Consider the following 14,256-nt stretch of genomic DNA (forward strand, 5'->3'; position numbering starts at 1 on the left):
TTTCTAGTGTTCACACCTTTCCCAACAGAAAATAAGGTTGCAACCTTTCCTATGCCTTTTAAGAAATGTTGACAAGTGGGGAGGTGGATATTCCAAGACAAACTTCTATCCCCAGGACAGCTTGTGCTTGCTTATCTCACACAGCAATACTGTAATTCCTAATGCCACTCCCGAGCAGAGAGGGCGCTGTGATTATAGAAAGTCTCCCTCGCGGATGCCTGGCGGTATCTGTTTGGTGCCGCTCTGTTACCGTAAGTCGTCAGCTACTGGCATGGAAGCCTGGAAGAAACTACAGTTCCGCCCGGCAGTGTTAGCCGCCCTGTCTAAGACGCTGCGGCGAGTGCTTTCTTTTGGCACGCCTCGTTTGCTTGTCCCGATGTCTTTGCCATGCTCGGCGGTGAAATTCCGCAGGATCCTCGCTCATTTTCCCCAAGAGCTCAGCCTGGCCTTTGCTTATGGGTCTGGGGTCTTCCAGCAAGCAGGGGCCTCTGCTGGGGAGAGCAGCGTAAGTGGGGCAGGGATTGGTTCCCAGGAGGGAAAGGAGAGGATACGCGCCTCTCTGCTCGTCCTTCCTTTGGCTATAAGACAAGCACACGTGTAGCCGCCGCAGCGCTTAGTTTTTTCTCAGCGTTTGCCCTTTTGGGGAAGGGTTCCTCTTAACTTGATGATTTCCCTTGCAAGAAGGGGTGAGCGTGTGGGGTTAATTAGGACTTCGGTGCCCTTTGGTTAACATTTGAGCAGTCGCTCCATCAGACTTGAAAAACACAATGGGACGACCCCCGTTTTATCATTCTATACTTAATAATGCCATGCAACGTAATTTTGTCACTGCAGACATCATAACCAGCTCTGCTTTTTTTCCTTTTTGAGGTCGGGGGAGCTTGAGTCTGAGACATTCTGACTCAAGGGCTTGGCTCGCTGCCTCATCACTAGGTTGATGCCTTTAGTATAATGGAAACTAAACGCTGTTGGGTCATGGGATGTAGTGTCCAAATGTTTTACATTTTAGTACCAAAGCCACAATATTATACTTGTACAAATATGGCACATTGGGGAAGTAACTTGTCTAGGAAGCAAGAGATTGCTGGTTTGAATCCCCCACTGGTATGTTTATGGGAAACTCCTATATTGGGCAGCAGCAATATAGAAAGATGCTGAAAGGCATCATCTCACACTGCAAGGGAGATGGCAGTGGTATAACCCTCTTGTATTCTACCAAAGAAAACCACAGGGCTCTGTGCTTGCCAGGAGTCGACACTGACTCGATGGCACAACTTTTCTTTACAAATTTAATAAATAAAATTGTGATGCTTGTAGACAGTGTAATAAGATTTTGTTTGTGTATATTGTGAAGATAAATGTTGTTCTGATGTGTATCTGGGGTTTTGTTTTTGGATTTTATGTTGAGGTCTCTTCCGGTTCATATGATATGCAGATGTATTGTAATCGTCTCCTTTGGAGAAATAAATGCATTTTATTCTCTCTTTTGTAGAACAATATGTTGGACTTTATATTTGCTGTGGATGATTCTGTAACGTGGCATATGATGAATCTGATAAAGAATCGGAATCATTATTCCTTCCTAAAATATTTTGGGCCTAAGCCAATCAGTAACATCCAGAACTACGGAGCAGGAATTTACTACAATACACTAGTGCCTTGTAATGGCAGAGTAAGTAATGTAGGTTGTGTCTTTTAAAAGGTTCAGGCCATGAAGGGCAGCATGCTTGATAGCGGCTCCTTTATGAGAGCTCTCAGAACATGTCTGTCAAACTTTTTGAGTCTTGGATCACTAGAGAACGAACATGGTTTCAGATATTGTCCCCTGTTTTGTGAAAACTGTATGACTGACTTTAATATTTTTTATATTTAAAAAAAATCTTACAACAAAGCTGGTTTGAGATCTTTTGTGTCAAGAGACCTGCAGGTTCTTGCATATCACTTTTGGGAGAAAATAAGTGCTACTCATACTGAATATCCCTTAAAAAGGGCAACTTCATACCTTATCTTCTCCTGCTCCTTTTTCAGAATGGAGATTAACAAAACTAGACTGAAACCTTTCTTGCACTTTAGGAACCACTAACCCCAAAGAATGGCTAAAAACTTTAGCCTTTATTTAGCATTCTAGCCTCACTTTTGGCAAATGTATGTTGTCATTATCCACACTTTGGTGAAAACAACAAAGAGCTTTGTGGTGCTTAAAAGACTAACAAATGTATTTGTTTGTGGACTATACTCCAGGACATGCTGGATGATACTTCAGTACATGCATGGCATGTCGTCTAGTAGGCAGGTTCACATAGGTATTGTGGGATGGGGCGGGGGGAACTGTGGGTCAAATGATTAGGAAATGCCAGAGGCCTACACTTTTGTGATTCATGTTTGCATGTTGCAGGTTATAAAATATGGTGTCATTAGTACTGATGTTCTGATTGAAGATTTGCTTCGCTGGAAGACTCTCTATGTAGCTGGGCGTCTGCAAAAGCCGGTACTTTTTCAACTTGTTTGTCTGTTCAGAACAGCCAAGAACTGTAATGACAGGATAATATTGGAGGCTGGAACAACAACAACAAAGTGTTGCAAATATTGGGATGTGGGGCTGCTTTCTGATCGTGGTGGTAGTTAGACCATTCATTTGCATTCGAAACTCCTTTATGATGCTGGTAATGAAGCTACTGCCTTATATTTAAGGGCCAAACTGCGCATTAATTTGAGTGCATCCCTTCCAATGAAGCACTTAACATTTCTCTAATAAATAGCTGTGAAAGGGGGAGGAATCTGGACTGGGATCTGCCACTGTTAACAATATGAGTTGGGCATCTTTCAGCCCCCTACCCTGTGGTGACTGTTTAACCTGGGAACCTTCATCCCAGGCCAAGTAGCAGGCACGGGGGCCCAATCCAGATCAGGATCAGAGGAGGGGCTAAGGATTAAGGTCCCCTATATACCATGGTCGCAGTCTAAATTGGAGTTGCTGCTTACTAAAGAAAGTTATATAATTCCTAATAATACATTTAATGGATCAGGTAATTTAACCCTCTGAAACTGGCTAGCAAAGCTGCACACAGACCTGGTTAAAGGTAGCTAATTAATATGCTGCTGCTGCTGCTGCTACTACTACTACTACTACTACTACTGATATTTATATGCTGCTTTTCAACAAAAGTTCCCAAAGCAGTTCACATAGAAAAATAATAAATTAAAATTAATTGAAATTTTTAAAAACCTTCCTATTTTATACATATTATTTATTTATTTATTATTTTATTATTACATTTATATCCCGCTCTTCCTCCAAGGAGCCCTGAGCGGTGTACTACATACTTGAGTTTCTCTTTCACAGCAACCCTGTGAAGTAGGTTAGGCTGAGAGAGAAGTGACTGGCCCAGAGTCACCCAGCTAGTTTCATGGCTGAATGGGGATTTGAACTCGAGTCTCCCCGGTCCTAGTCCAGCACTCTAACCACTACACCACACTGCACAAGGCCAGCCATAGCAGAGGATTATTTTCAAATTGCACTTCACTCCCAATAGTTTAATAAGAGCAGGTAAAACTGCAAATAAAAAAGAAAAATTATCTGCTGTGGCTAGCCTTGTGGTCATCACTTCTCTTTCAGACTCACCATAAGAAAAGAAAAAAAGCTCATCAATCAAGGAGGGAGACGGATAAAGCACTTCAGGGAGGGCATCCTTGATCCCTACTAACTGAATCTGTGTCAGTGGCAGGGCCAAAAGTAGGGCCTGCTGTGAAGACTGGAGGACCTGGAGATTCAGATGGGTGAATGTGGTCTAAAAGGTACTCTGGTCCCAAGGATGCAGGACTTTGAAGATCAAAACCAACACTTTACATGTACTTTTCAAGTATTCAGATTGTCCACTAGGTGGAGCTAGAGTTGAGCCAAATGGAGGCAGAAAATTTAACCTGCACTTGAAATAGAAAAGAAATAATAGTATTTGTGCAAAAAAAAAAAAAAAATTGCTAAAGAATTTAAAAAGTGATAGGGCCTCATCCTATCAAAGCAGCTTGCTTTGAATATCCCCTTGCAATACTAGAAGAGCCTCTAACAAGGCAATCCTGTTCCTATCTACTCAGAAATGAATCCCATTGAGTTCCATGAGACTTACTTGCCATAGGATGTCACATGGTTGCATGAAAGTGTATTTGAGGGGCATCCTTAATCAGCTTCTGCGCATAAGAGAAATAAAGTACTCTACCTTGCTCTCCAAACCACCTAATGGCGGAGCAGGAATGTAACTTGCCTAGGGAGCAAGAGGTTGCTGGTTTGAATCCCTGCTGGTATGATTCCCAGGCTATGGGAAACACCTATATCAGGCAGCAGTGATATAAGAAGATGCTGAAAGGCATCATCTCATACTGCGCAGGAGATGGCAATGGTAAACCCCTCCTGTATTCTACCAAAGAAAACCACATGGCTCTGTGGTCGACAGGAGTCGACATCGACTGGATGGCACAGCTTTACCTTGCTGTCCAGTAATTTTATTTATTTATTTATTTATGTATTTGAAATATTTGATATACCACCCACTCCGAAGACTCTGGGCGGTGTACAAAAACATGCAAAACAAAACAGCATTAAAATTAATTAATTTTAATTAATTACTAATTAATATAGATAGATAAACTACAGGGGGATAGATAAACTACAGGGTAAAAGCCTGGCGAAAAAGAAAAGTCTTCAATAAAGATTTAAAAATCGGCAAAGAAGGAGCTAAACGAATCTGCAGGGGAAGGGAATTCCAGAGAAGTGGGGTGGCAACCGAGAAAGCCCTTTCACGGGTTCTAGCTCCCCAAACCTCTCGGAAATCGGAGACCGACAAAAGGGCCATCTGACCGGATGGGATGTAACTGGATGGGAGAGGCGGGTCTGTAGGTAGACAGGCACCAAGCCCCGCAAGGCTTTGAAGGTCAAAACCAGGACCTTAAATTGAACTCGGTAGCGAATAGGCAACCAGTGCAATGACTGCAGGAGAGGTGTTACCCTGTCATATTTTCTGGCACCCCCTAGTAATACCCCCCAATTCCTCCAATCTTCGCAAAAAATGGTGGGGATTCCCCCCCCCCCTTTCCAAGCCACAGAATGGCTCCACAATACCTCCAGACTAGAAATTACTCCGGAAGTAATTTCTGGTGGCCCTGAAACTGTGGATAGAAACTGCCTATTTTTGCACCCTTGGATATGGAAACTAGGTTTCTAAGGCCTCACCAAAGATACACACAACTGTAGTTGCTGGAATTGTGGATAACAGCCATCTGTATTGGATTTAAGAACTCCCATATTCATTCATTCATTCATTCCACTTTTATACCTCCCCAAACCTGTGTCTCTGGGCAGTTCACAATGATAAAACAGTTCAGAACACATATAAAAACACATAAAAACAATTAAAAACTAACAATTTAAAAATTAATCACAGAATTAAAAACCTATACATTATCAAGAAGCTGAATATGTGGTCTCTAACTTAGGATTTTCTTTCAGTTGTGTTATCCTGGGACAAAGTTGTTTTCCCCTCTTCTCCTTCTCGGAATGTGTGTGTATAAGTGTCATTTCTGATACTTGGTGTGGCAGGATCCAATGAACATGAAAGCAATGTGCTTTAGTAGTCAATTAAATCAAAATAGTTCTGCCTCTAGGAACGAATGTAGTATGCAGTCTCTGGTATATTGCATTAATTCATTTTATGTGTCCATTTTTCCTCACTGGTTGATAAATGCTTTATTTGTAAAGGTGGTGAACTGCCTTGTTTAAATTGAAGCATGAAGAAATTGAAGAACTCTAGATCTTCACATCTCCATCAATTTGTAATGGCATCATTCTGTGATATTCTCTACATACTGACTTTTTTCAGTAATATTTGTTGGTTTCCTTTTTTTTTTACTATTATAAACACAAAAAGAAAAGCAAGAAAATATGTCTCACGATTTATTAACACACCTAAAAGCCTAGTTCAAACCCTTCTTATCAGAAAATATTTGTTAATCATGTCAGTCAATTTTGATGGATATTGGTTAAGATCTAAGTTTCTAAATTAGTTCTCCCTCATCTATCCTAAATTAAACAAACAAATTCGTAGCCTAATTTCCCATATCTCTTTTGCAATCATTACTTAGTCAATAACCAACTTCCATTTTGTACTGCCTCATCTTAAATAAGCCATCAGTTTTACTCATGTTATAACTTCCTACCATTTCTGTGTAAGTAGTTTATTTATTTTTTGTCCCTGATAGGCTCTCCCCGCCCCCCGCCCCCCCCCCCAGTTTCTGGCATATACATTATGAGTCGTTGGCATATAAATAACTGGTACAAGAACATTAACTCTTGTTTATTGGGCATGCATAATAAAGACTCAAGTATTTAGATGTAAATTATTTAAATATCTGATTTATCTCTTTTATATCTCCACCACATATGTATGAAGTTGGCCTGGAATTCTCACAGTGCGAACATTTCCCTATGCTTTGTTTGTAAATCTTACAAACTTTTCCATAGCATTATATAAAACGGCATTGCTGTCTTGAAACTGTTTTCCTTTAAACATAGGGTAATAGGGAAAAAAGCGAACAAAAGTGAATGTCAGTTTTCCTTCTGTGGTTGCCCCACCCCTGCCGCGATCTGATGCCTTCTACAAAAATTCTCTGTTTGCAACTTTCAGGTGAAAATTCTTGCCCAGAATGAGAATGGTAAGCTGCAAGCCGCCCTCACTAGCAACTTGAAGAGTGCAGTCACAGCAGCCTTTCTTATGCTGCCTGAAAGCTTCTCTGAAGAAGACCTTTATATGCAGATTGCCGGCCTCTCTTATTCTGGTTAGTATCAAACAGTTAGAAAAGCAGAGCAGACTGATGAAGGCTGCGTAGCCCTCACAGACCTTTTCCTTGACATGGGAGTGCAAAAAACACTTTCCCCTCCCTGTGTGCTGCACTGCAAGGCAATCTTCATGGGCAAATAGTTTCCTGGCTTCTTGTGGGGACAGAACTCTTCCTCTGCCCCTGTGATGGTGCGCAGCATGTCAGCCAACGGTGGATATCCAGATGGACACATGGCTTGTGCAGACGTGTTGCGCTAGCCAACTGGGCTAAGGCTGGAGCTCGTGTTCCAGACTAGTGGTGTGCTTTTCCAGACTTGTTTGTGCTCATGCAGCAAGGTGGCCCACCTCCAGCTGTGAATGCTCTTCCTCATTTGTTTCGCTGGGAACTTTTGCACAAGAGTGCAACTTTGAACATCCCTGGGACATTGCACAGGTACACAGTTATCTTGCACTAGCACAGTGTTGTTGGTAGCATAAGCACTTCGTTGGGCTGAATGTCAGTCACTATATTTTCTAACATCTAAATTCTTTCTTCAGTAATTTTGAGATCATCCGGGGAGGTCCCATGATCTTAACAGCTGTTTAATCAGGCTTTTAGTTCATACTAGCTTAACCTGCGCAGAGCATCTGCACGCTAGTACTTGATTGACCCCCTCACCCCCTGCCATAGCCCCCCTCACCTCAAGAGATCTCTCCACCCTCACCTGAGTGCACTTCTGCTCCTTCTCCTCCATCCAGTTGCTTCCATCCCCCTCACCCCTTTTGGTCGCAGCTTCATCGTTGCTGGCACCTATTGGCCAAGCCGCAGCCCCCTATCCCCAGAGACCTCTTCACCCGCTCCTGCTCCTCCCCACAGGAGCAGCAGCAATTGACCAAGCCCTTCCTTGCTGCCTCCTCCGCTATGGCAGCTCATTGCCCTCGGGCTTCTGACAGGCCCGGGCCTGTCTCTTGCCTGCCTGCCTCTCTCGGTAGCCCCAAACAGCAGCAGTGGTTGACTGGGCCCTCCCTTGCTGCTGCTGCCACCGCCACCACCACCATGGCCACTTGTTCCCCTCAAGCTGCTGACAGGCTCGGGGCCATCCCTCACCCTTCCTTCTTTCTCTCTCCTTCACTCGCTCTTCCCCTCTGCCTTTCTTCCCCTACCTTATTATTATTATTATTATTTTACATTTATATCCCGCTCTTCCTCCAAGGAGCCCAGAGCGGTGTACTCCATACTTGAGTTTCTCTTTCACAACAACCCTGTGAAGTAGGTCAGGCTGAGAGTGAAGTGACTGGCCCAGAGTCACCCAGCTAGTTTCATGGCTGAATGGGGATTTGAACTCGGGTCTCCCCGGTCCTAGTCCAGCACTCTAACCACTACACCACGCTGGCTCTTTTTTCCTTTTTCTCTCTCTCTTTCTCTCTCCCTTCCTGAGTTAACAGATCTTGTTCATCTTGTATCCTCATCTAATTCACACAACAGCAGCCTCCTCTTTCGTCCCTCAGTCTTGACCCCTCTCTTTGCAGAGCGCTGCCCACTATCCTATAGATAGATAGATAAATAAATAGATTCCTCTCCTCTACAATCAAGAACATCTTCTGACCAGTAACAGTCACATTCCAACTGACCTTAACCATCACAGGCTCCTCCTCCCTATCTGCATTGGAATCCCCACTGCCCAATCACCATGGTGCTTCTGCTCTCACAGGCTCCTCCTCCCTATCTGCATATGGAATCTCCATTGCCCAATCAGGTGCTTCTGCTCGTGAACTCTCGTGAGAGCTGCCACACACAGGATTAGCCATGAGTATGCCTTAGAGAATTATAGATAGATAGATGTTTTAAAGTTTACCAATAGTTCTTTTTAAACTGTTTGAATTGATTTAATGTTTTAACTGTCTTGTTTTTTTAAATTTGTAAACCACCCAGAGATCTCTATATTGGGCCATATAAAAATGCAATAAATAGCAGTTGTTTTGTCTTTTCCTTTACATTTGGTTTAAAATGTACTGTTTGTATTGTTTTTATACAAATGTTTGTATAAATTGAAAACTTTTATAAATAAATTTGATATTCTATCAAATAGATATAGATATATCTCTGTTTGATATAGCATCTGCACCAATGGTTTCATTAACAATGGTTCACACTTTCTAACCATAATTAGAAATAAAGCAAATCTATGTGCAAATTACATCTTTCTGCTGACAGTATGTTTGTTGGTCATCTTGGTTTGGTTTAGGTGATTTCAGAATGATAATCGGAGAAGACAAGTCGAAGGTGATGAACATTGTGCAGCCAAATATGGTACATTTTCAGAAGCTCTATGGTAACATCTTGCAGGATTGCCCACAAGTGGTATACAAACATCAGCTAGGTAAACTAGAGGTAAGCCGTTAGTGGTTTTGTTTTTTGTTCTTAATATAATAGTCTGTGGGTGTGTATTTCCCCATCGCACCATCTGGGTGAGCTAAAAACTAGTTTAAGTAGCAGACATGCCATTATTACTATCCCGCTTAGCTCCCATTTTTTAGTAATTGCACAATGTCGTGAGTAGCAGAAAAGTAGCAATTTCATTTATTTAGATTATCAGGTGATCACCACACTTTGGGCTTTCTTTCATACAATACTTCTTAAGGCAACTGTTGCAGAAGTAAAATTCATAACCATTAGACTGTAATACTTACAGTATTATTTTACACATTTAAGGCAATGTTGGGTTCTTGTGTAGAAATGTAGAAGCCATATCATTTGATCATGTCCTTCACATATCTTATCAGTCACCTGTTCTCTATAAACTACACACCCAAAGCCATAAAATGTATTTGCACTCCCAGCAAATTTGATTTCTATGCAGCTCATCCTTTCTTTTTCCATGTCGTCTTTAAGCCCGGAGAAGAGCTCTGTTAAGATCAAAAGCTTGCATTTCACTTTGCTCAAAGTAGTTAGTTAAATAAAATGTAGGGCATTGTATCCCTTCCCTCCTAAAATGCTGTGATCTTTTGACTGAAAGACCTGTTGCTGTGGCCAAGGTTTAGTTAGGGATGTGTGTTGAAGTGCTTTGAAGGCTGTTGCCACTCAGTATGAAAGACTGGAGCCCCATTCAGACATTACATTGTACATGTGTACAGATCTCCATATTTATGTATGTGTGTTTTTGTGTGTGTATGATTTACATGCTGCTTCTTTTTCAAACAGTTCACTAGGGTACAGATTGGAAGGGTACTGCTGCCTGGGCATTGAACATAATGTATGGTATGAACTGTGGCTTGAGTGTCAACTGTTGCATCACTCACAGACAATGAGACTGATGGTTTGCAATAGACATTCAAGCAATAGGTCTTTTGAGTCTGCCACCAAATAGCCAAAGATTAAATAAATTCATTGGCATGTACACAACATCTCCCAAACATCCTGTATTTCAGGAGTTGATTTTCTTCACTCAGCGTGCTGGACAGGCCCCCTGTGAAAAGAAAAATCTTATATTTGGCAATAATTTATTAGGATTGTGCGTGTTGGTCAGGTTTATTTTATTTTTATTTACATTTTATATCCCGCTCTTCCTCCAAGAAGCCCAGAGTACTAGCAATAGCACTTAGCAATAGCACTTATATTTATATACCGCTCTATAGCTGGAAGCTCTCTAAGCGGTTTACAATGATTTAGCATATTCCCCCCCAACATTCTGGGTACTACATACTTAGGTTTCTCCTCCCAACAACCCTGTGAAGTAGGTTAGGCTGAGAGAGAAGTGACTGGCCCAGAGTCACCTAGCAAGTATCATGGCTGAATGGGGATTCGAACTTGGGTCTCCTCGAGCTCTGGCATAGGCACTCCCTCTCCCCTCTCCTCCCCCCTCCACCAGGCAGATCATAGGGCAAGTGTCCCGTGGTAGTCTGCAGGTGGTGAGGGCCCTTTAGCTGGCCACCCAGCACTGGCATGGGGATGGCTGGGTGGCGCAGCAATTGTCAGGAGCCTTCATGGGTAGGCAAGAAGTGATGAACTCCTCCCTGGGAAGCCTGTACATCTGTAAGGGAAGTTCTGAGCAGGACTACAATTCCCAGAAGCCCGCACATCCTCCCAACAGCTGTGCAGGCCTCCTACGGAGAGATTTGTCATTCCCTGCCCACTCCGAAGCTCCTGGCTATCGCTGTGCCACCCAGCAGCCCCCATGCCAGTGCTGGGTGTCCAGTCAAAGGGCCGCCGCCACCAGCATGCTACCCCAGGGCATTTTCCCTGTGCTCTAATGCCACATGGTGGGGAAGGAAGCTCCGATTTTACCAACATCCACAGTCGTATAATTTACAGTGAACCCATGTGTGCATCAATATCGCATTGTCTGTTATGGGAAAACATGATAGCTAAGCCCAAGCCATCCTGGGTGGGATCCAGTTGAAGCTAGTAATGACTACCCATCATTGAAATAAATAAGACATGACAATGGGACTAAAGTTAGCATTGTCTCATTGATCTCAGTGATGCTTAGTCATGACTAGCTTAGTCTGGATCCTGCCCAGGATGTCTTGGGCTTTCAGTAAGACGAGATCCTGCTTCCCGTGTTAGGGAAAGCCCCCACTGAGTTTTACAAATCATGTTTGGAGACAGGATGCCTCTGAATATCAGTTACAGGGGAGCCACAGCAGAAGAGAGGGTGTGCCTTCATCTCTTGCCTGTGGAGTTTCGAGAGGCATCTGGTGGGCCACAGTGTGAAACAGGATGCTGGATCAGGCCCCTACTGGTCTGATCCAGTAGGGCTATTCTTATGACCAGGTTCCAGAGAGTGACTTGTACTGCAAGTTGACATTAGTATTGTAGATTGCTAATTGTAGCCTCTGCTTGATATTGAAATATTGCAGTACTGCTAATTCCTAATTCTTCCAAATATTTAGATAGACAAGAGTCCAGAAGGTCAATTTGCACAACTGATGGCTCTGCCAAGGACTTTGCAACAACAAATAACATCTCGCATGGATCCACCAGGGAAGAACAGAGATGTGGAAGAGATATTATTGCAAGTTGCCCATGACCCTGATTGCGGACTAGTGGTACACCAGGGTAGGCTTACTGATGAATAATAAGAGAAGTAGCCACCTAATGGCACATTGGGGAAATGACTTGCTTAGCGAGCAAGAGGTTGCCGGTTCGAATCCCCGCTGGTGAAACACCTATATCAGGCAGCAGTGATATAGGAAGGTGCTGAAAGGCATCATCTCATACTGTGCCGGAGATGGCAGTGGTAAACCCCTCCTGTATTCTACCAAAGAAAACCACATGGCTCTGTGGTCGCCAGGAGTCAACACTGATTCGATGGCCCAACTTTAAATAGATAGCACAACTTTAGTTTTAGAGGAGTAGATGTTGAAGGGTCAATCCTATATGTGATGACTTTCAGAATTTGTAAAATGTTAAGGCCAAATTATTGAAGTCTGCAAGATAGGAAAAGAGTCAATGGCTGACACACTGTGCAATGGTATATCGGCCTCTATGTATGTGTGTGCGTGCACATGTGCATACACACAAGCATTTTTGCAGGCAGCACATAATGTTTATGGTAGGTTGTTTGTATATAAAAACAATCAAACATTATTTGATGCTTTCAGAAATGCCCTCAGTTATGTCTGGCACCATGCTATGTATCTGCTCTGAAAACAAGGCCCATGGACAAAGATGAATCATCCTGATTTCTGGGAAATAACCCTCAGGGCAATTTCACACATTGCTGTTAATGCAATGGTATGCCCATATTTTATATATATAATATACTGTCTGTTCTCTTATACGTACCCCTTGCTAATCCTATGTGCGGTAGCTCTCTCAAGACTTCGCAAGCAGCTGCCAGATAGGATTAGGGACAGGGGAGAAAAAAGGAATGCCGGCCCGTGGGAACAGGAGGCGGCAGGCCGGCCTGACCTTGCCAGAAAGAGCAGGAAGCGGTGGTGGGCTGGGCTGGCCCAGCTGGCGGGAGTTGGTGGCTGCTACCAGGAGTGGGTAGGCGGAAGGAGGGGATGGGCTGGCTTTCCAGCTGACCCGCCAGCCAGAAAGTGCGGGGGCGGGGCGGAGAAGAAGCCAGCTGGCCAGCCAGAAACCATGGGGTGAGGGCGAGAAGTGGACGGCCAGTCGGCCAGTCAGAAAGCCGCGTATGCCAGTGGGAGGAGGAAAAAGTGGTGGTGGGTGGGCCGGCCAGAGGCACAGAAGCTCTGCGCTTGGCCCAGCTGGAGTGTGAGTGTGTGTCTTATTGATCAGACAAGAGAAAGCTGATATCTGCATGAGCTGTGAACCTTCTGATTTCTATTTTATGTAAATATATATGCTGCATAGTTTAAAGTCACTGAAATGAATGTATTCTACAAAAGCAAAAAATAAACAGTGTTGGGTGGAATAATTGCCTAGTTACACTACCAAGCTGGGCTTTATTGTGTTACTAGAAAAATATTTCCAGTATATATCATGGATAGCACATTTTTATCTGTTCTCTCTTGCACTCACTCTCTCTCTTTTCAGGCATTTCAGGAATTGTGAGATCATCTAGTCTAATTCAAAGTGCTAAAACCACCTTAACAGCTGGTAAGAATATGAAGTGCTCTATTTTCTTAATGAATCTTATACTTGATGAAGAAGAGATGCATGCAAGACTAGTAAGAGTTAATAATTACTGTACAAAACAGCCTGGAAGAGATTCCTCCACCAGCAGCATGCTTTCTAATCCCCACTGCCACCTTGATCTTGTTGTATCTGTGAGAAAGTTGTCATGCTCTTGAGTTACCAAGAGAGATTTCGGTTGCTTGATGCCTTATATTTTTGAATAAGCATCATTGTTTCTAGCCAAAGGCCATTACAATACAAACCTAATAATATAAGCAATAAATGGGGAAGAAAATCATAAAATAAAAATGCTGGCACACTACAGCCAGAAAGATCATTTGTAGGTTCCTTGCTCTCAGTGCATACAATGCTACTCTATCAGTAACAAAAGTACTGTATTTTTTCAGCATAAACACCGCACCATTGAAAAATGGCTGGAACTTTTTCAAACACAATCAGAAACTTTGCATCAGTGTAAATGCTGGTTAAGCCAGCAAGTGAAGTCCCCCCACCCTTCCCATTTCTCATGGAGCGCCATTTTAGCCCCTTCTTCTTCCCCCCTGCCGAAGGGCTTTGCTTGGGGGTGGCCAGGTTGGGCCTATGGCGAAGCCATGGCCACACTTAGCGGCTGGTGAGGGCAGCTTTAAGTGTAAATTAGAAGGTGCTTGCCTCTGTCCCACCAGCCCTGAAAGCTCTTCCCAGCAAGGCGGAGGATCGGTTCCGCTTCTAAGAAGTTTTGGGGAAAGGCAAGGAACCTAGCCCTAGGTGAATTATATAAAGGTAATACAAAACATAATGGCCCACGTGACGTGCTGCAGCAGACTGCTCAGCGGTCCCAACACTGTTCAGAACCAGCAGTTGCAT

General features: G+C 43.3%; 1 protein-coding gene across 1 annotated transcript in view; it reads left to right on the plus strand.

Annotated features, from left to right (window-relative positions):
* The first annotated feature begins 277 nt into the window (after positions 1–277).
* Positions 278–14,256, plus strand: part of TAMM41 (TAM41 mitochondrial translocator assembly and maintenance homolog) — a 32,396-nt gene continuing 18,417 nt past the window's right edge. Inside the window, exons 1-7 of the mRNA XM_053294568.1 lie at positions 278–505; positions 1,493–1,672; positions 2,396–2,488; positions 6,675–6,825; positions 9,053–9,198; positions 11,700–11,865; positions 13,312–13,374. Coding sequence (XP_053150543.1) covers positions 377–505; positions 1,493–1,672; positions 2,396–2,488; positions 6,675–6,825; positions 9,053–9,198; positions 11,700–11,865; positions 13,312–13,374 — 928 coding nt within the window. The 5' untranslated portion in view covers positions 278–376. The remainder of the gene's footprint in view (positions 506–1,492; positions 1,673–2,395; positions 2,489–6,674; positions 6,826–9,052; positions 9,199–11,699; positions 11,866–13,311; positions 13,375–14,256) is intronic.

This window comes from Hemicordylus capensis, chromosome 2, assembly GCF_027244095.1.
Source record: "Hemicordylus capensis ecotype Gifberg chromosome 2, rHemCap1.1.pri, whole genome shotgun sequence".
Classification (NCBI taxonomy): domain Eukaryota; kingdom Metazoa; phylum Chordata; class Lepidosauria; order Squamata; family Cordylidae; genus Hemicordylus; species Hemicordylus capensis.